This window comes from Gymnoscopelus braueri, assembly GCF_963280865.1.
Source record: "Gymnoscopelus braueri genome assembly, chromosome: 10".
In the NCBI taxonomy this organism is placed as follows: domain Eukaryota; kingdom Metazoa; phylum Chordata; class Actinopteri; order Myctophiformes; family Myctophidae; genus Gymnoscopelus; species Gymnoscopelus braueri.
This window is the reverse complement of record NC_137611.1, coordinates 50194274-50219514: the sequence shown is the minus strand read 5'-3', so window position 1 is coordinate 50219514 and position 25241 is coordinate 50194274. Positions and strand designations below refer to the sequence as shown.

Sequence of the window (25241 nt, the reverse complement as noted above, 5' to 3'; positions counted from 1 at the left end):
CAGACCTTCAGTCGCATCGATTATTTTTTAGTGGACAATAGGATCCTTCCTTCTGTAAAGTAAATTAATCATAATGCGATTGTTATCTCGGATCACGCCCCAGTCACAATGAATATACATTTTAAGGGATCTGATGGTAGTCGAGGCCCCTGGCGCTTCAACAGTCGTTTACTCTCTAATGAAGGCTTTGTGCAATTCATCGAAAGACAAATAGATTTTTTTCTCTCTGTAAACACGACTCCTGATGTGTCCCCATCGTTGATATGGGAGACACTGAAGGCGTATATCCGCGGCGAAATAATATCGTACAGTAGCTATGAGAGGAAGATCAAGAGGAGAAAATTCTCTGAACTAACTAAACGTATTGCTCAGCTGGACATAATCTATGCCTCCTCTCCCTCCCCGGGTTTATATCAAGAGCGACTCGCCGTACAGGCCGAGTTTGAAGTATTGGCGACAGATCATACAGCAGAAATGCTGCTAAAATCTAAAAGTTCTTATTATGAACACGGGGACAAGGCTGGCAGATTGTTAGCATCTCAACTGCGGCAGAAATCGGCTTCATATCAAATTCCACAAATTAAAGTAGCTTCAGGCCTAAAGATTGACCACAAGGAGATAAATGACGAATTCAGGGAGTTTTATAAAGTACTCTATACATCTGAAAATACGGCTGACACTTCACATTTGGATAACTTCTTTGACCCACTCAATGTTCCTTTGGTTCAATCTGATCTGGCCACAGAACTGGAAAAAGATATCTCTATTGAAGAACTTACTATTGCAGTCACTTCGATGCAATCTGGTAAATGCCCAGGGCCGGATGGCTTTCCAGCTGAGTTCTACAAAGTGTTTATGCGTAAATTAGCCCCTCTCTTAGCTGATATGTATAACGAATATTTTAACTCACTTAATTTACCTCAGACCCTCACACAAGCCTCAATATCTCTTATTCTTAAAAAAGATAAGGACCCTTTGCTGTGTGCCTCATATCGACCTATTAGTCTGCTGAACATGGATTTTAAACTACTATCCAAACTTCTTGCCCTGCGTCTTGAGCAAGTACTTCCATCAATTGTCTCTCCTGACCAAACAGGTTTTATTCAAAATAGACATTCTTTTTTAAATTTAAGACGTTTATTTAATATTATTTACAACCCTCCCACATCTACGGCTCCAGAGGCAGTGATATCGCTCGACGCCAAAAAAGCGTTTGATCGTGTGGAGTGGGGATATTTATTTTATACACTAGAAAAATTTGGATTTGGTAAAAATGTTCTCAATTGGGTGAAATTACTCTATTCGTCTCCCCAAGCCTCAGTGAGGACAAACAATACTCAGTCAGAATACTTCCCGATTCATAGGTACACCAGACAGGGTTGTCCTTTGAGCCCCCTGTTGTTCGCCATCGGTATTGAACCGCTTGCCATTGCGCTTCGCTCAAATCCCCGTATCACAGGCATAACCAGGTATGGCTCAGAGCAAAGGGTCTCACTTTACGCAGACGATCTTCTCTTATATCTCTCCAATCTGTCTACATCTGTGCCCGCGGCACTTGACACATTGGACTCATTTAGTTTTATCTCAGGATATAAGCTTAATCTGGGCAAGAGCGAACTATTCCCTCTGAATGCAACGGCCCACACATATCCGTTACATAACTTCCCTTTTAAAATATATCTCTTTATAGTTTCACATATCTAGGAGTTAAGGTCACAAGCGATTTTAACAACCTGTTTAAGGCCAACTTTGCGCTTTGTTTGGCTCGTATGAAACAGGACTTTGAGCGCTGGTCATTACTCCCACTAAATCTAGCTGCAAGGATCAATTCCATTAAAATGAACACTCTCCCTAAGTTCTCCTATCTATTTCAGTGTATACCAATCTTCCTCCCTCAGGCGTTTTTTAAAACAATTGACAGTTTAATTCTGGAATTTATTTGGAACAAAAAAAAATCCAGACTGCGTAAAGAGTATTTACAACAATCAAAACCTCTTGGAGGAATGGCTCTGCCAAATTTTAGATTTTATTATTGGGCTGCTAATTTTAGCATGCTGCAATACTGGCTAAAGTTGGACTCACTATGCCTTCCCCCGGACTGGTTGGTAATGGAAGCTTTTTCCACAAGACCTGTGTCTTTGACTGCTCTCCTACACTCCCCTCTCGACTGCTCTTCCTCTTTGCATACAAAAAATATAATGGTTAATACTTCCCTTCGAATTTGGAACCAGTTTAAACGGAATTTTGCCTTACACTCCTTTCCAACTTCTGCTCCAATAACTGAGAATCATGTCTTTCCTCCCTCTTTATCAGATAGTGCATTTGTTGAATGGGCCAACCTAGGAATCAAACAATTTAGAGATTTATATATTAATAACGTCTTTGGCTCGTTTCAAGAACTCTCAAACCTGTTTTCTCTCCCTAATCACTACTTTTTTCGATATCTCCAAATTCTGAGTTTTGTATGTAACAGGTACACAAACTTCCCTAACCTTCCTGAGAAATGTCCATTGGACAGCTTTCTCGTTCAGGCTCCGGGGAAGAAGGGCATAATTTCACATTTTTACAATTTGATTCAAACTTTATCTGCTACACCTGTTAATCATGTAAAGGACCTGTGGGAGGAGGATTTGGGGGAGGAGATCCCTGACAGTCTTTGGCGAAAAATCTTGAGTCGGGTTCACACCTCATCGGTGTGCGCCAGACACGGCCTACTCCAGTGTAAAGTTGTCCATCGGGCCCACTGGACGAAAGCTAGGCTCTCAAGAATATTCGATAACATCGACCCCGCTTGTGAAAAATGTCACCAGTCACCTGTAACACATGTACATATGTTTTGGTCATGCGGTTCTCTGAGCACATATTGGACTGAGATTTTTAACACTCTTACAGAACTAACTGGGACACTCATTGAGCCGAACGCCATTACCGCACTGTTTGGTACTTCCCAACTGTCTAGAACTCAAGCAGACTTGATAGCCTTTGTAACACTGTTGGCAAGACGCCTAATACTCATGAGATGGAAACTGACTACTCCACCCTCCCACACTCAATGGATAAGAGACATTTTTAATAACTTACAACTTGAAAAAATTAGATATACATTGAGAGGCTCTGTTAGAAAATTCCACGACATATGTGATCCCTTCTTGGTTTACGCAGATGGAATTACTTTTCCGGTTATTCCCGATTGAATTTGTTACTTAAAGGGGTGGAGCTAAGGTGAGACCAAAGTGACACTGTGTGTATGTGTGTGTGTATGCGTGCGGGTAGTTGTTTTTGGGTTTGTTTTTGTTTCTTTTCTTTTTTGTTTTTGTTTTGTGATGGACTGTTTTATTGTCTCCCCGGTTGCTTTAATGTTGTCTTTTGTCAGGTTTTGTTTTGTTTTCTTTCCCTCTGTTGAGGTTCCTTCAATGTGAAGGCCTGTATGTTCTCTTTTCCCTTTCCCCTTATAGCACATACTATGAACCGAATGCCACTGAATGTGATATCAATGTGCAGAAAAACCAATAAAACAAAGTTTAAAAATTAAAGTAATATATTTATATCTAAAAAGTAACTAATAACTAAAGTTTCCAAATAATTATAGTGGAGTAAAAGCACAATAATTGCCTCTGAGATGCAGTGGAGGAGAAGTAAAAGCATAGACAATTGGAAATACTCCAGTAGGGTAAAATTACCTCAAGATCGTACTTAAGTACAGTACTCGAGTAAACGTACTTAGTTACTTTACACCACTGGTTAGCATTGTACTTTCCACTAGGGTGAGGACCTCAGGGTGACCAGGGCTGTGAGGAGCAGGGCTCAGTGGAGGAGGAACGGCAGGCTGGTGACAGGAGGAGGAGGAGGAGGAGGAGGAGGAGGAGGAGGACGGGTAGAATTTGGCAGGCGTGGCAGCGTCCTGGCACTGGCTGCAGCCACAGTGACAGACACCGGCACGTACACGTGTACACACCCACAGGGTGACGGCTTCTCTGTCAAGATACACGTGGCGGGTGAGTTCCAAGACCAGAGGATGGAATGATGATAAAACTAGAAAAAGTGCTTCTCGGAGCACAGGTCTCCGCCAGGTCAGGTAGGCTATTGTGGCCTCCTGATGGCGCTATAATATAGGCCAATGTGAAAAGGGTGGCATTTCTTCTTAGGCCTCTGACGGCAATCATGATTTGAGGCATTTTGTTCCAAAAATTTGTTTTGCTAAATTAAGAGCTGCTGGTGGCGCTATAACAGGCCAATGTGAAAAGGGTGGTATTTGTTCCTCAACATAGTGTGAATGTGTGTGCAAAGTTTCACCGCAATCGGACACTGCGTTCATGATTTGCGGCATTTTGTTCAAAACGGGTCACTCCTGCAAACTTTAGATGTCAATCTTAGCCAATCAGGATGGAATATGATTAATGTAACAGATTTAACTAAATGTAACTTGATCACATGACTATAGAGATCATGTATACCGATTTGTGTGACATTTGGTCATTGGTGATTTTCTTTGGTTAGAGTAATATCCAAAAATGTGTTTTACATAAGTCGGCCTCCTGGTGGCGCTATAAAAGGCAGATGTGATAAATGCAGGGCAAAGGTTTTTCCTTGGCCTCTAGGGAGTTCGCATACAAAGTTTTACACAGATCGATCGGTGCAGTTATAGGTAAAAACACGAATCAACCTGGCATTTCTTCCTCTGCCTAGTGAGAATATGCGTGCATAATTTCACGGAAATTGACAGACACACGGACACACGGACGGACGGACAGGGTGCAAAACATAGTCCCGGCCATGCCTTAATTTCGACCTGGCGGAGACAATAACCTACAAACCCTAACTCTGAGAGAGAGAGATAAACAGAGATGGGGGGTCCATGACATGAACGTGTTGTTCTCTCTCATGCATCACATGCAGCGTGATGCAATGTTACCCGTCTTTGTCTGTCCAGGTCCTCCAGAGCAGCCAATCCTGGAGTGTTATAAACGATCACCCAGCAGTAGGATCCGCTGTGTTTGGACGCCACAGCGGCCTGTCTCCGCCCACACATCCTGTTCCCTGCTGCTCTACAAGGGGTGAGAACCATAGATATTAGAAACCTAGATACCTCATTGGCCTCTGCAGTTCATTGGGGCGACTTGTATCGCAATACACACGGCTCTTCCGCCCTGCACGGCTGCACAAGCCACTCAAAGTGACTACTGGCCAATCACAGCGCTCACAGCGCGTTGACTACTGGACAATCACAGTGCGTCTTTTCCGGGACTTGTCATGCAATGGTTCTCAACCAGTGGTCCGGGAACCACCAGTGGTCCTTGAGGGGGTTCCAGGTGGTACCCAGCTAAATGATGGAGAGTTGATAACCAAATGGACCCTTATATAGATCTTTAAATCTTGAGTATAACATTTCACACTGTCAAGAAGAGTCAAATTGTTAAACATCTACATTACTTACTAAACAAGTACACAATTAGAGAACGTAAATAATTGTTATTTTGACAACATCTAATCGAATGATAACATTCTAAGTTTTGGGTGTGAGAGGCTAAAGCTTATCAAACGGTGGTCCGTGACTCAAATGCTGAATAAATAATGGACCTTGTCACCTTGATATGAAAAAGGTTGAAAACCACTGTTCTAATGCATTTACGTCCATTGAAGCAGACGGTCTCTCCACAATTAAAATCATCACAACTCCCTGAATTTTCAACCTATTTTCAAGCGGTAAAGTTTGTCACAAATGCGAGACATGGAGTTATGGATCCAGTAGGCGTAGGCCTATATTTGGTTACATCTAAATTGCATATTTTCATACCAAAATACTTTCAAGTAACAGTAATAGTCACAAAATATTTTTGTCTCCATTCACTGACAGACTACATGAAATATGCTGGCCACATTGCAGAATTGCCTTTATCTAACATCCTTCATGTTAGCTATTCAGGTCAGAACAGAGCTATCAACTTTGAAAGACTGAAATAATTGTTCATTTGAGAATTTTCTCTTCCAAAAACAGCAACTATAAATGAAAAGTCTGTGTTCCATATTTTAATGGCACTGAAAGTATAACATATAACACAAATACTCCAAGACAGCCAAAAGAATATCATTCCAAAGTCACAGAGCAGAATATCATAATGGCAATAAAGATAAAATAATACCAGAAGCATATCATTTTCTAGCCATGGTTCACGTGACGCTTGTATACGGGCTAATCATTTTCCACACGAAGCGACCATGTCTTATTTGAATTTCACAAATAGAGTGTGGAGTTTGCCAAGTTCCAACTAACTAGATGCTGCGCACAGCTGCTGCCTCTTAAAGGGTTAAAAGCTGGGTTACAAAATGACCCGCCCCCACCTGCCTCTGATTGGCCTACCGAACTTCCGCGTGTGTGACGCACACGGCAGCCCTGCAGAAGCAGGAAGCGCGCCCGAGATACAGACGCTTCAGAGCCGAATGAGGCGTCTACCTTTATATGTCTATGGTGAGAACCATCCGCCATCTTGTCCTTTCTTTTTATGTCCTATCATTGTCCTTGTGTTGTTTTCCATACCTGTATTATGGTGCGGACATTCGAAAATAGCCAATCTACAATTAGTTAATTGTAGATTTACACAAAGTATTGGTGTAGTGGTAAGAAATGAGGGTGCATAGTGTAAAGCCCTAATAATAATTAAAAAAAGTTACTCTACAAAGTACGTAAACCAGTAACTAAAGCTGACAAACAATTATAGTGGAGTAAACATTACAGTATTTGCCTCTTAGATGTAGTGGAGAAGAAGTATAAAGTATGGAAAAATAGACATACTCAAGTATAGTAGAAGTAACTCAAAATTGCACTAAAGGGATAGTTCACCCAAATACTTGTTTTCATAGATTAGTCACCCCATGGAGACTTGAATTCATGGATATTTATTTGTTTTTGTCGCATTCCTAAGCCAAAAATGTGATGACCAGCAGAACGGTAGGCAGCGGTTCCGGTAGGACATACAAAGGAGACTCTTTGTGTCTCCTACCAGAACCGCTGCCGGTGATCAAAATTTGGCTTAGGAATGCGACAAAAACTGACAAATATCCATGAATTCAAGTCTCCATGGGGTGACTAATCTGACGAGTGTCCCGGGAATTAGCGTCCGCTCCTGGACACCCGCGAGCGACCATAAATCTCCCGCAAATGCCGACCAGGCGATCAAATTATGGATTTGCGGGAGAACGGTTCCTATTCACTTCTCATTACTCAGATCCGGTCTAGAGCCCACCTACTGTCTCGGTTTGCACATGTGACCAGGGCACTTAGGCCCGGAAACAGGATACCAGACTACGCCACCCTGGGAGTTTCACCCAGAGAATAGTATATAATGCACAATACACATTGAATACCGACCACAGGTTATTAATAATAAGGGGAGCAGAGACGTGCGTTTCCAGTTTAAAAATAATGTTTGTTTTTATTTATAATTCAAGGCAGAATAAGCAACTAAAATAAGGCTTCAAACTGGAAAAGGGTGAAGTTGATGCAGTTTAGGAAATATATTTATTTAGCAATTTCACAACTAATTAAAATGTAGTACAAAATATCTATCAAACAGTATCAAAAAGGGTTAACACTTGCATGACTAAGCTATCAATATGACCGATTTTGAGAATTTAAAGTGGATTATCTTCTCTCATGAAGCTCTGAGAAAGTTCCCCTTTCATGACTTTTCCTAAATATTTGTTTCAAATCATCTTCGTTTTTTCTTTCTTCTGAAACGTATTATAAATATCAGAATCAGAATCAGAATCAGAATCAGTTTTATTGTCACATCACAGGTTTACAAGGTAAAAAAGTGGGTGAAATTCGTTTTTGTACATCGTTCCCATCGCAACGTTAATTTCCATAGAAAGAAGAGGGGGGGGGGGGAGAAGAAGAGGGGTGGGGGGCAAGTGGGAGTGGGCAAGCCAGACAAGTTATCTACATATTTACAAAGTACCTGAGATAATAAAAAACTAAGGTGCCTGAGCATAGCAGCAATGTATGTATACTGTGCATGTTATACTTATACTGTGCATGATATACATATGGACGTTAAGGTGCTTAGAGAAAAAAAGAGCACAATAAAAAAGACAAAAAAAGTCAGTGCGTTATACATGGGATTAAGGTGCAAAAGGTCAGTGCGTGTCCACCTAGTATAATCCGCAAGTAGCTCCATGAGGGAGTGCAACAAAAGTCATTTGTACCTTATGCCTCATTCAGCATTCTGACAGCAGCCGGATTAAAACTGCACCAGAATCTGGTGGTGGAACTCTTGATACTGCGGTAGAGCCCCTTGCCCGGTCGCGGTCGTTGTAGGGGTTTGAACAGTCTGTGACTTGGGTGGTGCTTGTCCTTGATGATGCGCTTGGCTTTGACCACGCACCGCTTAATATGAAATATATACCATATATACCATCCCAACCGTTATATTTCGGCTAAATTGACCGCTCTCCCCCTCTCTCCCCCAGGCAAGAGCAGTTGACACCTCTAGACCCCCCGCAGAGCGGCCCGTAGACGAGCTGCGCAGCGAGTCTATGCGAGTCTATGTTGCCATGTCTACTTATTATAAGCGACTTTGGGATTGTTTTTCACGTCTTTCTATTATTATTATTATTATTATTATTATTATTATTATTATTATTATTATTATAATTATATATATATATAATTACATTATAATGGTAATAATAATATAGCTGCCCACGTGTTTTGTGCACAGTTTGCACACTGGGTTGTTTACAAGTTACTATAGTTCGCTTGCTGCTACTAGATTTAGCAACATTACATGACGGTCATATTATGACAGTCATGACGAAACTTCAACCTGTTTTTTTCACTTTCTCCATTTACAGCCCGTACATCTACATAAAAGTTCGGATTTCAAATATAAAGTTCTTATTCCGTGGCCACGGATGTTACAATTTACTTCGGGTGGGTATAAGTACCCGTAACTTCTGTATTGTTCAATAAAAAGCATTTTAATCCGATTGGCGATCATTTGCTCATAGAGTTATAGTGTATCAGAGTGCAATTACACCTCCCAACCGATAGGGTCACGTAGTTGAAAGCATGGAGAAAATACGGAGAAAATGGCCACCGATCGGATTAAAATGTTTTTTTTTTGACAATACGGAAATTATGGGTACTTATGGGTTACCTGAACAGAATTGTAACATCCCTGGCCATGAGGTAAGCACTTTATATTTGAAATCTGAACGTTTGTGTAGATGTACGGGCTGTAAATGGAGAAAGTGCAAACACCAGGTGTAAGTTTATTATTATTTTTTCGTACTTGTTTAGATTAGAGCATGCATGTCCTTCTGTAAATGATTTTTTTATTAGGTCTCACAACTTGTCTTTTAATTTCACTGTTTGAAACAGGGCTTGAGTTGTTAATGCATAACTGCAAGTTTGCCCTTTTCACTACTGGCTTACGTGAAAAAAATACCCAAATGGGTCCATTTGGTTTCATTAATGTATTTTCTAAATAAAGTATTCAATCAAAATACAAAATAGCTCACAATGCGGCGACACGTTGTGAGCTTGTAGATCTGCTATTTTCATAGCAGATCTGTTTCTAACTAGTGTTGCCATGTATACTAATTGTAAGCGACCTCGTTTTCTGTAAAGTTGCTTGCAAATATTGGTAGCTGCTTTTTATTTGTAATTACTATTTTGTTGTGAGCTTGTAGATCGGCTATTTCCAAATCGTCTATTTTCAAATAGCCGATGCATATAGGTTTAAAGTGCTCATAGCCTAATAGTCGCTTAAATCTTTGGGCTTGTTTTCATTGAACTGGTTGCTTATTTCTCTCTCAAGAATCTGCCAACCGTGTCATTGTTTACACCAACGAAGAAGAAAATGCGGAAGCCCTTTGAAAAAGACACAGTATTATGTTGCGCAAATATAAAGTCATTACAGCACCATAACATGGTTAATAAATTTTATTTTGGGATGTACAATACATGAAAATTACGAGAGTAATAACGCGACTTGCGTCGATAACTAATGCAGAGCGGACATTACCTCGTTTGGCTAAAAACAGTGTGTTAGTAACCTCATACAAGCTAACTATTAGCCACATTCGGCTAACGCTCGTCGAGTCCTCCACTGTTATTTTTGATTCCACTTCACATTAACTCATTTATATCATATTTACATGCCGAGTTAAGCTCTGACATTTAAGTGATATGTAGCCTGATATTACCAAATTGCTATAGTGGGTTTAGAATATTTTAGACGATTTGGTGGTACAACGTATGCAGTAACATTTTCATAGACCTGCCTGCTTATTTCTCTCTCAAAATTTGGCAACCCATTTCACTGTCTGTTTCACTGAAGAGTTTAATGTGACGCTACAGATTGCGCTGTTTTATACGCTTTTTTTTATATAAAGATTTTACATACAGAATCTGCAGTTACCATTACATTTTATAATACTATTTTATATATATATATACTACATTACTATTTTATAATGTTTCTGCCTGCAGCAGAGTGCAATTGAGATGTTAATGGCTATTTAGAAGACAATGGAACCCCCCACTGTTTGGGGGAGAAAGTGTGAACTAGTCTGGAGCCCAGAGGGGAGACAGTGGCCAATAGGATAGCCTGATTTGGGGATCAAAATGATCGTTTTTCAGGCTTGGTGGAGGAGAATGAAACCTCAGTCATGCGAGTGTTAAAAGGGCAATAGCCTAATATACCAGTAGCCAGGGGGTACCACAGGTGTCCTTGCACACAGGAGGGAGGCAGGGAGTGAGGGAGTGAGGAGAGAGGGGTTTCACCGCCACAAAAAGCGCACACAAGGCACACACACTTCACTCACTGTAAGACAGAAGAAATAATGTTAAAATACACACAACAACACTGAGTACTTCAAAATAATGAGCATGCAAGCAAGATATCATGCACTAAAGTTAAAACAAACCCCAATACTACAGCCTACAACCTGTGAACAACCACCTGTCGGGACTACAACTATGGCCACCCCTGGCACGGCCGGAGCCAAATATACCCATTAAGCCTCACAGAAATAAACAGCTGGTTTGCACAAAACAATATATAACATAATCTTAACAAAATAACCTAATCCAGAAAATGACAAAAGGACAAAAACAGCAGGGGCACAGAGCTCCTCCTAATAAAACAAAAGACAATATTAATAAAGACAGATCAATACAATTTAAAACAAAGATACAAATACAATATAGGCAGCCCTTTACCTCCGATTAAGAGAGCCATACTAGGCAATGAGGCCATGCCGTCATCAGCGCTCGGTCCATGAAGTAGCACGCCACCAAACCAACCGCAGCTGAACAGCACCACATCCGAGTCCGCATATGAGGCTATGACGTGGAAGAGGCCACGCAGTCAGCGCTCCCTGGCTGGTCCACGGGGCAGCACGCCACTGAACCATCAGGAGCTAAAGTAACAGCAGCTCCGCATGCGAGTCCGCGCAACTGCGGCTGCTGTTGCCAATTTATTATCTACATCAATTTTGATGAGAGAGATCAAAGCTAAAAACGTGTGGCGAATGCATTCAAATAGCCTAGTGAAATTGGAAGATCTACAAGCTCACGAGGGGTGTGAGCTTGCCTTGTAGATCTGCTCATGGCTTTAATAGCTACACTAATGATGCCCAAATAACTAATACTCCAGGCTGAAAGAGTTTAAAGTGACTGTATGTGTATGTAGATTTGCTAGTTTTTAAGATAACTGATTCAGTGTATATTGATCAAATAAGAGGTGGAGTGCTACTTGGGAGAGATAGATAAAGATCTATTTATGTGCTTGTACTGTAGACTTATATTGGTCAAATAGAGATGGTAAAATCAGGCAAACATAAGAATTAAATAACATTAAAAACAATTATAATTAAAAAAAAAAAAAAACGTAAAAATGTGGATTTATATTGGTCAAATAGAGATGGTAAAATCAGGCAAAAATAAGAATGTATAATTAAAGAAAAAAACGAAACCGAAAATAATTACCACGCGCGTGCGCACGGGTTGTGCGTTAACCTCCCGCAAATGATTTTCTCCAGGGTGGGATGTCTGCTAATCTATAGAAAAAAAGTCATTTGAAAAGGGATAGGTCACAACTTGCTATCAAGAACGACCGAGGGTACACCCCCCCCCCCCCAGGTGGCGCCATCTTGTGAGGGTTTAAGCTATCACTTTCCATGGTGTGACGTCACGTTCTCCGTAGTACGTAGTTACTTTCCACCACTGGGTGTGAGAGGTTGTGTTTTCCAGTGACATGAAAGTGTTGTTTCTACCCTGTAAGACCAGATGGATCATTAGGGATCATCTGGACATTCACACTCAATACACAGGCTTACTGACAAGCATCCCGTATCCATGGTGATGGTGTGAGCCACTCGAGGTTTCAGGTGGCTCAAGCAATGTGACTCACACAGGGGTCGACTTACGCAGCGTACATTACGCTTAAAGGTTTTGAACTGGGAGTCAGTGGTTCCCAAACATTTTCATCTCAACGACCCGCAAATGAAGACGTATTTGGCCGCAGACCCCCCCCCATCTGAAAATATGTTGTGCCAAGGACAAGATTTGTGTTGTTAGAAATATCAACATTTTCAAACTTCAAGTTTTCTTCTTTTTTTTATAGCAGAATTACAAGCTCACCGCAACACCTTGTGAGCTTGTAGATTGGCTATTTTCAAAGTTTACAGTGGTAGAACCGATTTTGATGCTATATTATCAACTCATTTGGCTGGGGACCCCCTGGAACCCCGTCAAGGACCCCTGGGGATCCACCTATCCAACTTTGAGAACCACTGTTTTAAGTGATATTTTTCATTGTATTTATTTATTTTATGTATAAGTGTTAAAATTATCTATATTCCTATATTAGGCCTAGGTGATAATAAGATTGACTATTTGTACTCAAGGAGTACAAATATACTGTAGATGCAATAAAACACTGTTCACTAAAGCGGTGTTTCTCAAACCTTTTCGTGCCAAGGACCCCCAAATTGATGCCTATGTGGCCGCGGACCCCCACTTGAAGATGTGTTGTGCCAGGGACCCCCAGAACCAAAGATTTGTGTTAAAAAAAATCGCCTTAAAAAAAACTGATTTAAAGATTTGCACACTTTTTTTTTTTTTTTTTAAATAGCAGAACTACAAGCTCATAGTACAGAACTCAATGCCGCGCTATGAGCGTGTAGATCTGCTATTTTTTAATAGCCAAAGTATAAAATATGGATAAAGGGGTTAAAATGATTGTGACGCTCACTGCCAAGGACGACTTTGACAACTTTTTATTTATGTACTTTTGGCGATTTTGAAACCCTCCATGATTAGCAACCATCAGGGGATCGATCATACTGGAGATCAATCATACTGGAGATAAATATTCTGTGACTACTTGAAAAGGTAAGAAAATCGAAAAATCGCTGCCAGTGGATGGTTAGAAAAAAATGTGTACTCCCCCCCAGGGGTCCCCGGACCCCACTTTGAGAACCAATGCACTAAAGTAAACATATACTGTAAATGATTTGTTCTCAGTAGGAAATGAATCACCATTTAGGCACGCATCAGGACTCAGGCCTGTTTCCTGTTGCACGTTCACTACAGGACTTCTTGGCCTTTCTTGTAATGTATCAAGTAAATGTGACAGTATAGGAAATGGCTCCTTAGGGCGCGCTCCCACCAAGAGTTGGCTGGCCGCTGTTTGCAGAATCTGCCAATGCATTGTCAATGCAAATGCGTTGATTCACGCAAGAGCAGATTTTTCCGCTAGTCGCGCAGACCTTGCGTTTATCTGCTCTCCGCGACTAAGCATAAAAGTGCTGGAGGCAGGAGCCGATTTTCTCCCTCTGTCCAATCGGGTGAGTGGAAGGCGGACTGTCTCAAGACTCAGGAAGCAACATGGTGCTCAAGGCAGCAGGCAGTGGGTCCTGAAAGTGAGTGACAGGCGCGACACTCCCGTTTTTTAGAATCCGCTGGCTGCAAAAAACTGTGGCCGCGCACAACCTGCGTTTAACAGCGGCCAGCCAACTCTTGGTGGGAGCGCGCCCTTAGGGTGCACAAGGTCCTGCTTGCATCAACTTCCTGCTTCCTATTGGCCAATCTATTCTAGCATTAAGTACACTTTTGAGGAATTTCTACTTTACTGGAGTATTTCCCATTGTCAATACTTTCCCCTACATCTCAGAGGCTAACACTCCACTATAAGTATTTAAAAACTTTAGTTACTAGTTAGTTTGCAGATATGAATTATTACATTATACAACATACATTAACCACTTTAGCCCTATTATACCTAGGCTATTTGAAAATAGCCGATCTACAAGCTCACGCCGCGTTGTGAGCTTGTAGATCTGCTATTTTCAAACATTTTAGCACTTTTATTTTTGGTACTTTAAGTATATTTTGATGCCGATACTTTTGTACTTTTACTCACCTAACATTTTGAACACGAGGCCTTTTACTTGTAACAGGGTATTTTTATATTGTGGTATTGCTACTTGTACTCAAGTACAATATCGCCTTCTAAATCCTTTTCTGGAAAACTTAAAAATAAATAAAAACATTTGCTTTATTATCGTGTCTGTCCTCATAAGTCCAAAACTGTTACTTATCAGCATTCAAATTCGAAAATAGCCAAAGTAGCAGATCTACAAGCTCGAAGCGCGGCTCGAAGCGCGGCTCGAAGCGCGGTGCGAAGCAACGCGCTTGTAGATCTGCTACTTTTGATGCTTTTGGATGTGGAGATAAAACAGTTTGGATGTGGAGATAAAACCTGCCCAACAACAGTGATATATATAGCAACAAAGGTAGAACAAAGTATAGGTGTAACGGGAATGGGTTAAATACATTATAATAATCTCTCTCTCTCTCTCTCTCTCTCTCTCTCTCCTCTAGTCAGGAGGGCAACTTGTCGAGGACAGAGTGTTCGTATTCGCGCACCACCACTCGGTGGTGGTGCTCTGTGGAGCACACTGAAGACGAACACAGGACTCTTCACAGGGCCGTGCTGTGCGTGTCCAGCCTGGCAGGCGGCAATGTCAGTCCTATGCTGGAATTCACCCCCATAGGCATCTGTAAGTCACCGGAATCCCAACCTTTTTATCGGCTCGCAAGAGCTGATCAGTAAAGAGACGCTGCAACTAGTCGTCACTTTTTCCTCATTGGCTGGCCTTGGTAAAAGGCCAGCCAATAGGCTCTATTCACAGCAGCCATATTATGAAGACATTCACAGGTGTTACCAATGATACAAATGAAGGCTCTGTTCCATTCTGGTCAAACAGAGTCAGGGTGCTGATATTGTGCATGTTGGCTCACTGGAAACACTCTGTTACACCAGTGGGTCTACAGTTGGGGTCCAGGGACCCTCATGGGCTTCCAAATGGCCCCTTACAGGTGTGTAACTCTGAGAGTGTACAAATGGAACCAAAGGGTCCATTTGGTTCCATTTGTACACTCTCAGAGTTATGGGGGTCGTGGAAACCACTGTGCTACTCTAAATGGAACAGAGCCTTCATTAGTATCATTGGTAACACCTGTGAAGGAAGTGATAATATGGCTGCTGTGAATAGAGCCTATGAGGGCTCGCTATTGGCTTCCCATGTCCTCTCAGACTATGGCATCTAATCAACTACGCACCATATGGGATCTAAACATGCAATGTCTATGGTAGTCACTACATACACTCATACATAGCCTAGTTCAATTATTAGATCATTAGAAACTCTGCGCTCAGGTCAGGATTATATTACAAGAAAATTAATAGCTTTATAAGAATGGCATTCGCTATGTCTCTGAAACAGTGTAGTTGTCAGTACTTTTCAAGGGGTTTAGCTTGCTGCGAGCTGATATATATGACAGTGTCATTTCTCGTTCACCCTTGGAGACCCTCTTCTTTTTTTTGTGACCAACCTTTTTTATTTCATTAAAAGCTTTTCAAGGGGAAGAGACATTGCATTGCATCAGATCATGTATGCATAGACTAACAGTTCACACAAAGTCCCACAGCAACTATACAGAAGTGTGTCTTTTCAGTACATAGATTGGTCATTAATGTACTCATGTATTCCAGTGGTTCTCAACCTTTTCAGGCCGGGACCTCTCAAAATAATCATATTTGAAAAGGGGACCGCCCAAAAAAATCACATTTGAAAAGGGGACCCCCCCCCCCACACACACACACACACCCTGACAAGCACTTGGAATTGTAAGCAATACATGTATAGTTTGACTCGGTTCCACTGATAAATATTGTGAAAATAGCCGATCTACAAGTTCACAACACCTTGCTTGATTACGATTACTGTTGATGCAGTAATGGTCTCTTTTTGTAGGTCTTAAACGTCCGTATTTGTCACTTCACTGTCATCTAGGGACCCCCCCAAAAAAATCATGTGGTTGACAACAGGTTGAAAACCACTGATGTAATCCATAGTTGTCCTGCTATAACGATAGCATCACACTGTGCCTCTGACCTGGCGGTCCCAGGTCATTTCTTTCTCAACCCCCTCACCAGACCCCAGGGAGGGTTCACACGAGATATTATTTAATTACCCTCAGAAAAGGAAACCATGATGTACATGTATGTACATATATAACAGAATAGTTTTTAACAATAAAATAAATGTAGACCAAAACAAACCATTATGTAACTGGATACCCTCTGATCCTGCTTACTGAGAAAAAGGCTGTTGCTCAACCTAAACACACACACACACACACACACACACACACACACACACACACACACACACACACACACACACACACACACACACACACACACACACACACACACACACACACACACACACACATATTATACTTCTCCTCCGACGAATAGCAAAATTAGGCTTGTAGATTGGCTATTTTTGCTATTGAAATAAAAGCAAATGTATAATAATGATACATACAAAAATAAGGATGCCAGGTTGAAGGTAGGGTGACCTAGAGCCGTTTCCAGGAAACCAATAAACAGGAAGTGGACGGAGGCGGAAATATTCAGATGACGTTAGTTTCCGGATCCGGTTGAGTGGAAAGTGAAAGTGATCACACTCGGTTGATAGACCGCGCGACAGCGCGATCTTTTACAAAACAATAAAAAACAAAAACTCGTCCAAACTCGTCGTTGGCAGGGTGGCAGAATTTGACGCGACAACAAAGCGTGTCCTTTACCAGTTCAACAAGGGACACGTCTTTTAGTTTCCAAAGAAGGGACGATTCCTTATTTCAAGGGACGGTTGGCGACCTTCCTCATTCTCTCTCTCTCTCTCTCTCTCTCTCTCTCTCTCTCTCTCTCTCTCTCTCTCTCTCTCTCTCTCTCTCTCTCTCTCTCTCTCTCTCTCTCTCTCTCTCTCTCTCTCTCTCTCTCTCTCTCTCTCAGTGAAGCCAGACCCCCCGTCGGCGGTGACACTGAGGCCGGTGGAGGGACAGGAGACGAGACTGGTTGTCACCTGGGGTCCCCCTCTGTCCTGGAAGAGCATGGACAACTTCTACATCCTGGAGTATGAGCTCATGTACAGACCCCTGCAGTCCACACTGGACCATGTGGTACAGGTATGGCTATACCAGTGGTGGAAAAAAGTACTCAATTTTTTTTTACTTGAGTAAAAGTATCAATACCGCAATGTAGACACACTCTGTTACGAGTAAAAGGCCTGTGTTTAAAATGTTACTTGAGTAAAAGTACAAAAGTATTGGCATCAAAATGTACTTAAAGTACAAAAAGGAAAAGTACTAAAATGTTTGATAATAGCAGATCTACAAGCTCACAACGTGTCGCATTGCGACGCGTTGTGAGCTTGTAGATCGTGCCGCGCTATGAGCTTGTAGATCTACTATTTTTGTATAGCCAAAGACATCTAAAAATGACACACAGATGCGTCCCCGGTCTTAATGGGTTAAGAGGTTGGGGTTTGAATTGTCCCTATCTTAAACGTAGTTTAAATGTGTGTGCGTGTGTGTGTGTGTGTGTGTGTGTGTGTGTGTGTGTGTGTGTGTGTGTGTGTGTGTGTGTGTGTGTGTGTGTGTGTGTGCGTGCGTGCGTGCGTGCGTGCGTGCGTGCGTGCGTGCGTGCGTGCGTGCGTGCGTGCGTGCGTGTGCGCGTGCGTGCGCGTGCGTGCGTGTGTGTGTGTGCTCTATGCCTAGATCGGTGGAGAGAGGGTGTACTGGCAGGTTGAGAAGAAGCGTGGTTGTTACACCATCACTGATGCTCTACGCGGGATGGAGTACACCGTCCAGCTGAGAGCCAAGGATGCTTACGAAGGTCACTGGAGCGACTGGAGCACAGCCGTCTACGGACACACCTGGACAGGTTAGGGCCAGTGCTGGAAAAATTACTCAAATGTTTTACCTAAGTAAAAGTATCAATATTGCAATGTAGAAGTACTCTGTTACAACAAGTAAAAGTCCGGAATCCAAAATGTCCTTGTGTAAAAGCACAGAAGTATTGGTATCAAAATGGACTTAAAGTACCAAAAGTAAAAGTACTCAAATGTTTGAAACTAGCAGATGTTTCAGGTATTTTCAAATAGCCTAGGTATAAAATAGGGCTAAAGTGGTTAATGCATGTTTTATAATGTAATATATTTATATCTGCAAAGTAACTAGTAACTAAAGTTTTCAAATAATTGTAGTGGAGTAAAAGTAAAATATTTGCCTCTGAGATGTAGTGGAGTAGAAGTGAAAGTATTGCACTTGCATTACGATACTTGTGAGGATATCATCATGTTAGGACACCATATTTAAAAAACAAAAAAAATATGTTTTAACCCTATCCCTTAAGTAAAAAAAAAAACAGCACTTGTGCAGGAGACCCAGGTTCAAATATGGGGTAGAACAGGAAAGTTATATAGTGTAGCTTTACTTAAAAAAGAAGAAAAAAATACAAAGATGTGGCAGACTCCCTGTTGAAGGCATTTGTTGCATCCTGTGGGGTTTAAGTCAGTGGTGGAAAAAGTACTCAAATTGTTTTACTCAAGTAAAAGTATCAATACTCCAATGTAGAAATACTCAAGATACAAGTAAATGTCCGGAATTCAAAATTGACTTGAGTAAAAGTACAACAGTAATGGCATCAAAATGTACTTAAAGTACCAAAAGTAGAAAGTACTCATTCTGCAGAATGTCCCATTTCATAATTTATATACAAATCTTTTGAAAATAGCAGATCTAAAAGCTCACAATGCGTCGCATTGCTTTTTTTGATTGATTGAATATTTTATTAGGCAAAAAAATGTAAAATAGCACAGTTACATTTAAAATACTTTGTCTAACAGGTCCGTTCATAAAAGTCCTTGCGGACTTGTTTCCAATGAGGGCCTTGGTATTTAATTCATAGGCATATATAGTGGCACCACAGTTCAAATATCATTACAAAATAAACAGCCAAAAAAAATATATAACACTATGTACAACAAAAAAAAATAAAAAGAGGGGGAAAAAAAATATGTACAAGAACAGGGGGGGGGGGGGGAGGGTCTGCTGTCTAACGGGAAAATCTCTTTTAAATGAGCCCAGCGAACTGCATTTTTTGAGGGATGGAGTTAGACTATTCCAATCCTGGGTGGCAGTGCTGTAGAAGGAGAATTTGCCCATGTTTGATTTATGGGTGGGTGGTACCAAATTGTTGTTAACGCTCCCTCTGGTATTGTGACGGTATTGCGACGCATTGTGAGCTTGTAGATCGGCTATTTTCAAATGGACAACATTTATACAGGGCTGAAGTGGGTAATGTATGTTTTGTAATAATAATCAAAATCTACAAAGTAACTAAAGTTGTCAAACAATTGTAGTGGAGTAAAAGTACAATATTTGCCTCTGAGATGTAGTGGAGTAGAAGTAAAAGTATTGAAAATTGGAAATACTCCAGTAAAGTAAAAAATCACACCCTGTGTGAAGTGGGCGGTGTCTTCCTAGCTAACCACAATACTGAATGGAGTCAACCAATATATATGCTTTGATCTGAAAGAGCCACTTAGTGTCAGCATGTGTCTTGCTAGCTAATCACAATACTGAATGGAGTCGATCAATCATGTTGTAAAACACACTTTATGATGGACAAAACCATAACTTAAAAAAAACAATAATTTGGTTTTTTTTAAGTTATGGTTGCTTATATAGGGCTATGCACATGTGTCATGTGACACTGGCCAATCACATAGGGCTATGCACATGTGTCATGTGACACTGGCCAATCACAGTCCTGAATAGATTGTGATTGGCCAATCACAGCGCAGGATAATTCTACAAACTTTTAGGGCCGGTTTCACTGCCCAAGATATTTTGTACATTTTTCCAAATCTCACTTATAGGGGCGGTTTCACCGCCCAAAAATACCTCAACATTTTACTTAAGTAGCTTACAGTACTTGAGTAAATGTATTGAGTTACTTCACACCACTGGTTTTAGTAGGAAACATTTGAGCCCATGGAGGCGTTTGGTTTCGAAATGACTGTAATTACAGATAATCCCACCAGTAGAAAGCAGGGTGTTGTTTGGGTGAAAGGGTGTCCTGAGTGAACCTGAACAACAGACTTGACCTTCATCGCATCAGAGACAAGTCACCCACACACAAACAAACGTTGTCATGACAACCGGGGGGTGGGTTTCCTTCCTTGTTTCCCTGTTCAGTGGGGTGGAATGAACATGAACACACAGTTTGCGCCGTATGTGTGTGTGTGTGTGTGTGTGTGTGTGTGTGTGTGTGTGTGTGTGTGTGGTGTGTGTGTGTGTGTGTGGTGTGTGCTGTGCGTGTGGTGTGCGCGCAGTGGTGAAGAAGAACTCACATATTTTACTTAAAGGGACACTTCACCGAAAACTTATTTTTAATGAAGTTTAGGACTCAAGGAAACAAGATCCTGGGTTTTTTTTTGTGTATAATCTGTGTTTTTAGATATCTAGTAATCTTCGCAAACGTTGTGACGTTATTTGCGTCACGAGAGATAGGTCTCATTCCTTTCCGCACTACATGTTGTCTCGACGCGTCTCAGTCAGACCAGCTCCAAAGACAGCCCCAAAGGGTGTCCCCAAGATTTGGTCCCAACCTTGAACCGTCTTGGGACTCCACCCCATAGAGTTGTAAATAATCCCCACCCCTTTAGCTGCAGAGTGACGCATTACTTTACCTGAGTTACATCTTCTGATAGTTGTACTTGAATGTTGACATGAAATAATAATCCTGTTTAGTGTTTCATAAGCGCAAGCGTGAAAGAATCCAAATACAACGTGGAGCGACGCGACGGTAAACAAACACTGTGAAAGGCTAGGATCATAATATCAAGGATTCGACAGTTATGTCGCTACTACACGGAAGTAGAACGGCTAAAGATACCAAGGATTTGTCAGTGATGTGACATCACTAACGAATCCTTGAACATGAAGGATGAGATGGACGCTTTTGACTTCCAGTGTTGCCAGATATTGTGAAAGAAATAAGAAACCAGGTCTATGAAAACAAGCCCAAAAGAAGATAACTAAGCCAAGAGCACTTTAAACCTAGACATGGGATATTATATATTTGAAAAATGCCGATCTACAAGCTCACAACACGTTGCGATGTTACCCATTGTGAGCTTGTAGATCTGCTATTTTCCAAAAAAATCTATTTTTTTAATCGTTTTAACAACACATATTTGGCACAAATTATAATTTCAGATGGGGGTCCGTGGAAAAATACATGAACATGTTTGAGAACTACTGGTTTAAACAACAATCAAAACATTTGGAAGGATACAAGCCCAAATATCAACTACATTTTAGAAAGAAGCCGCTTATAATAAGCAGACATGGCAACACTGAACACTGGCACACATGTTGTGTGTTGTCGTTGAAGATCACACCCACAGGCAGCCTCCACTCCCCCACAAGGAGGTGCAGTGCACCAAAGCATTATGGTCATTGTAGTATTGCAGCGTTCCAGTCAAATCCTAGTCAAACACACAGATTTCATTATTTTTCTGGCCATAGGGTGCAAATTTTAAATTGTTCTACTGTTATCTACTACAAATACTATTAACATTGAGTGATTGCAGTTTCTTCCAGGGGTGAAATGCTCCTTTAAGTAAAATTAGCAATACCGCAATACAAAAATACTCTGTTACAAGGAAAAGGCCTGTGTTCAAAATGTTACTTGAGTAAAAGTACTAAAGTATTGGCATCAAACATTAAAAGTACTAAAATGTTTGAAAATAGCAGATCAACAAGCTCAACGGTTGTGAGCTTGTAGATCGGCTATTTCCCGGATCTTCAGTATAAAATAGGGCTGAAGTGGTTAATGTATGTTTTATAATATAATCATTTATATCTGCAGAGTAACTAGTAACTAAAGTTTTCAAATAATTTTAGTGGAGTAAAAGTACAATATTTGCCTCTGAGGTGTAGTGGAGTAGAAGTAAAAGTACTGAAAATTGGAAATACTCCAGTAAAGTAAAAAAAAAACTCAAAATTGTACGCAAGAACAGTACTTGAGTAAGTGTACTTAGTTACTTTACACTGTGTGTGTGTGTGTGTGTGTGTGTGTGTGTGTGTATATGTGTGTGTGTGTGTGTATATGTGTGTGTGCGTGCGTGCGTGCGTGCGTGCGTGCGTGCGTGCGTGCGTGCGTGCGTGCGTGCGTGCACAAGTGTGTGCGTGCGTCAGTGGGTGCGTGCGTGCGTGCACAAGTGTGTTTGTGTTCCTCACTTGAATCATTCACCCATCTTCACTCCTTTCATAGACCAGGGGGCAAGTACACTGACTGTAAAAAGTACTGTTACTTGGTGTAAGCTTGCCTATATTGAAGTAACAGTTACTTAGATACCACTACATAATATGATCATAATAGTGTACATAAGTAACTGACCAGAAGCGGGGACAAACTAACTGTCATTACACCATGTGAAAAACTGAATACATTCTTTCTGGGTCCAAAATCAACCTCAGTAAGTCAAATGGAACCAAATGGACCTGTAAGGGTCCATTTGGTCACATTTGTACACTCTCAGAGTTATGGGAGTCCTTGAAATTAATTTTTTTTAGAACCACTGCTCTACAATATTCACCCTAACCAGTGTTAATTTTGTCGACTATAACTATGACAACCTTTTTTCACTGACGAAAACGAAAAAAATAAAATAAAAACTGACTAAAATGTTAGTGAGGGACTAGTGGAGATCCAGTAGAACTAATAGACAAGTCATTTTATGTTTGGTTGCGCTCGGGTGTCGCCCTCTGAAAATAGCAGATCTACAAGCTTGTAGATCGTCTATTTCAGCATGCAACCAAGTGTAAAATCAGCCATTACGACGCCATCAAGGCACTGCCAAAATAAGTTTCAGTCGACTAAATCAACTGTAGATTTAGTCGACTAAAATCTTATGATATTTAGTCGACTAAAACTAGACAAAAACTAAAACATTTCAGATGATAAAAAAATGACTAAAACTAAATGGAATTTAGTGTGTTTTCCTCTTGTGTGAAACAAGGTCTTTATCTTCAGAGTGTGATCCTGTCGTTTTCTCTGTGTGTGTGTCCCAGCTCAGACCTCCACCATGTCGTCCACTGATGACCTGCCCATCACCATGGTAACTGTCTGTTTGTCTGTCCATCCGTCCGTCCACAGTCAAGTCCTCTGTGATATTTTTAAAAACTTTCTACCTGAGGCCCATTTCACTTCATTTCAGTTCTTTGGACATTCAAAAATAGCAGATCTACAAGCTCATAGTGCGGCACGAGTGCCGCGCTATGAGCTTGTAGATCTGCTATTTTTGCTAAATCGTGAAAATATGTGCAGATCTTTGAATACATCTTTTTTTAAAGCGAACATTTGTCAAATATTTTTGTTCCAGGGACCTCCAGAAGCAAAGATTTAAGAATTGAAAATTTTGTTTAAATGTATTCAAAGATTTGCACAAAATATTCAATATTTTTGTGCTATTTTTGAATAGCCCAAAGTATAAAATAATGGTTATGGCTAAAAATCTAAAGGCTGTCGACAGCACTGACGAAGGTCCTAGGAGGACTGAAACGTTTGCTTTTTTAATCACTATGAGCACCGAGCACAAGATGAGCATTATATAAAATAAAGAAAATATATTTTCTTAAAGTCTGTCTAAGGAGTTTTCATTAATTTTTATGCAGTGAGCGAGTCTCCTTCTGGCAGTTTACCTTATGTTTTTGAGACCACGGCACCTGCAGTCAACCTTGACCAAAAGACAAAGAAGGGCGCAACAGTTTTCCCTGTTCTTTATAGCTAAAAAAACAGTACGCGTTCCGGGTCTTAATGGGTTAATGCAGATTTAAGACAAAGCCAGCTTTGACCAAGTGTAGTCAGTGTGTCTACTGTAGGTGAAGCCAGGCTAAAATAATTCACACCTTCAAAGAGGCCATTAGGTCAAGCACACATTTCTTCAGCACACCGCAAGCTTACAGATGTACTGATCCTGACATGGATATGGGAAAGTACAGCATACAACAAAGGAAACACAGCTGCTTTAATAAAACAGTGAGAAATTACTTGGCAGACAATAGTGGATAATGTATTAGAAATCCAAAGGTTTAAATGTACTAACCAACGCTTTGAAATGAAACCATCATGTCTATACATAATTATAATTAATGTAATATCCAGTTGGAAAGCCCTTCTCCCTTCAGCCCTGTAACTGAATTAATTGAAAAGTAAGCCATTGTAAGCACACAGTGCACTGTATAACAGTAAAGATTTGTAACAAGCATCTATATCAATATATCACAAAAAAAATACTCAATATATTGCACCTAATGTACACACATGTTACATGTAGTAACAAACACATTTAGTTATTACACTAAAGCCTGGTTCGCAAAGGATTAATATTATGTAGGGACCTCAGTAGGGATTTGTAATAATTACGGGAGGACGTCTGTTTTTTAATCCGGTGCGAATTATTTTGTGGTTAAAGGGGCACAGTTTTTGGTAGACGCCACATGCGGCCCCCACCTTCACTTAATGCGGCTCGCAGGTTAATCGGAATACTGAGGCTCATATATAATAATAATACAGGGCTCATATTATTGATTTCAGCTGTTACAATTCCAAATATGACCGGCTTTAATTACTCTATATTAGTAGCTTAATCAAAACGCATCGCAGTGCGACGCGTTTTGAGCTTGCAGATCTGCTATTTTTGCAATTTTTTAATTCGAATCCAGAGTTCTTTTTTTTTATTGGAATCCAGATTTTTGCTACTTTTGTGTGACAGTGGGGAGAATGCCAACAAAAGTAAAACAAACA

At 40.8% G+C, this 25241-nt stretch overlaps 1 protein-coding gene across 1 annotated transcript in view; it reads left to right on the top strand.

Moving 5' to 3' along the window:
* Positions 1 to 25241, top strand: part of il6r (interleukin 6 receptor) — a 49045-nt gene that overhangs the window by 16123 nt on the left and 7681 nt on the right. The window contains exons 5-10 of the mRNA XM_080438905.1: positions 3764 to 3995; positions 4931 to 5054; positions 14891 to 15069; positions 17376 to 17548; positions 18140 to 18305; positions 23507 to 23553. Of these exons, the coding sequence (XP_080295031.1) occupies positions 3764 to 3995; positions 4931 to 5054; positions 14891 to 15069; positions 17376 to 17548; positions 18140 to 18305; positions 23507 to 23553 (921 nt within the window). The remainder of the gene's footprint in view (positions 1 to 3763; positions 3996 to 4930; positions 5055 to 14890; positions 15070 to 17375; positions 17549 to 18139; positions 18306 to 23506; positions 23554 to 25241) is intronic.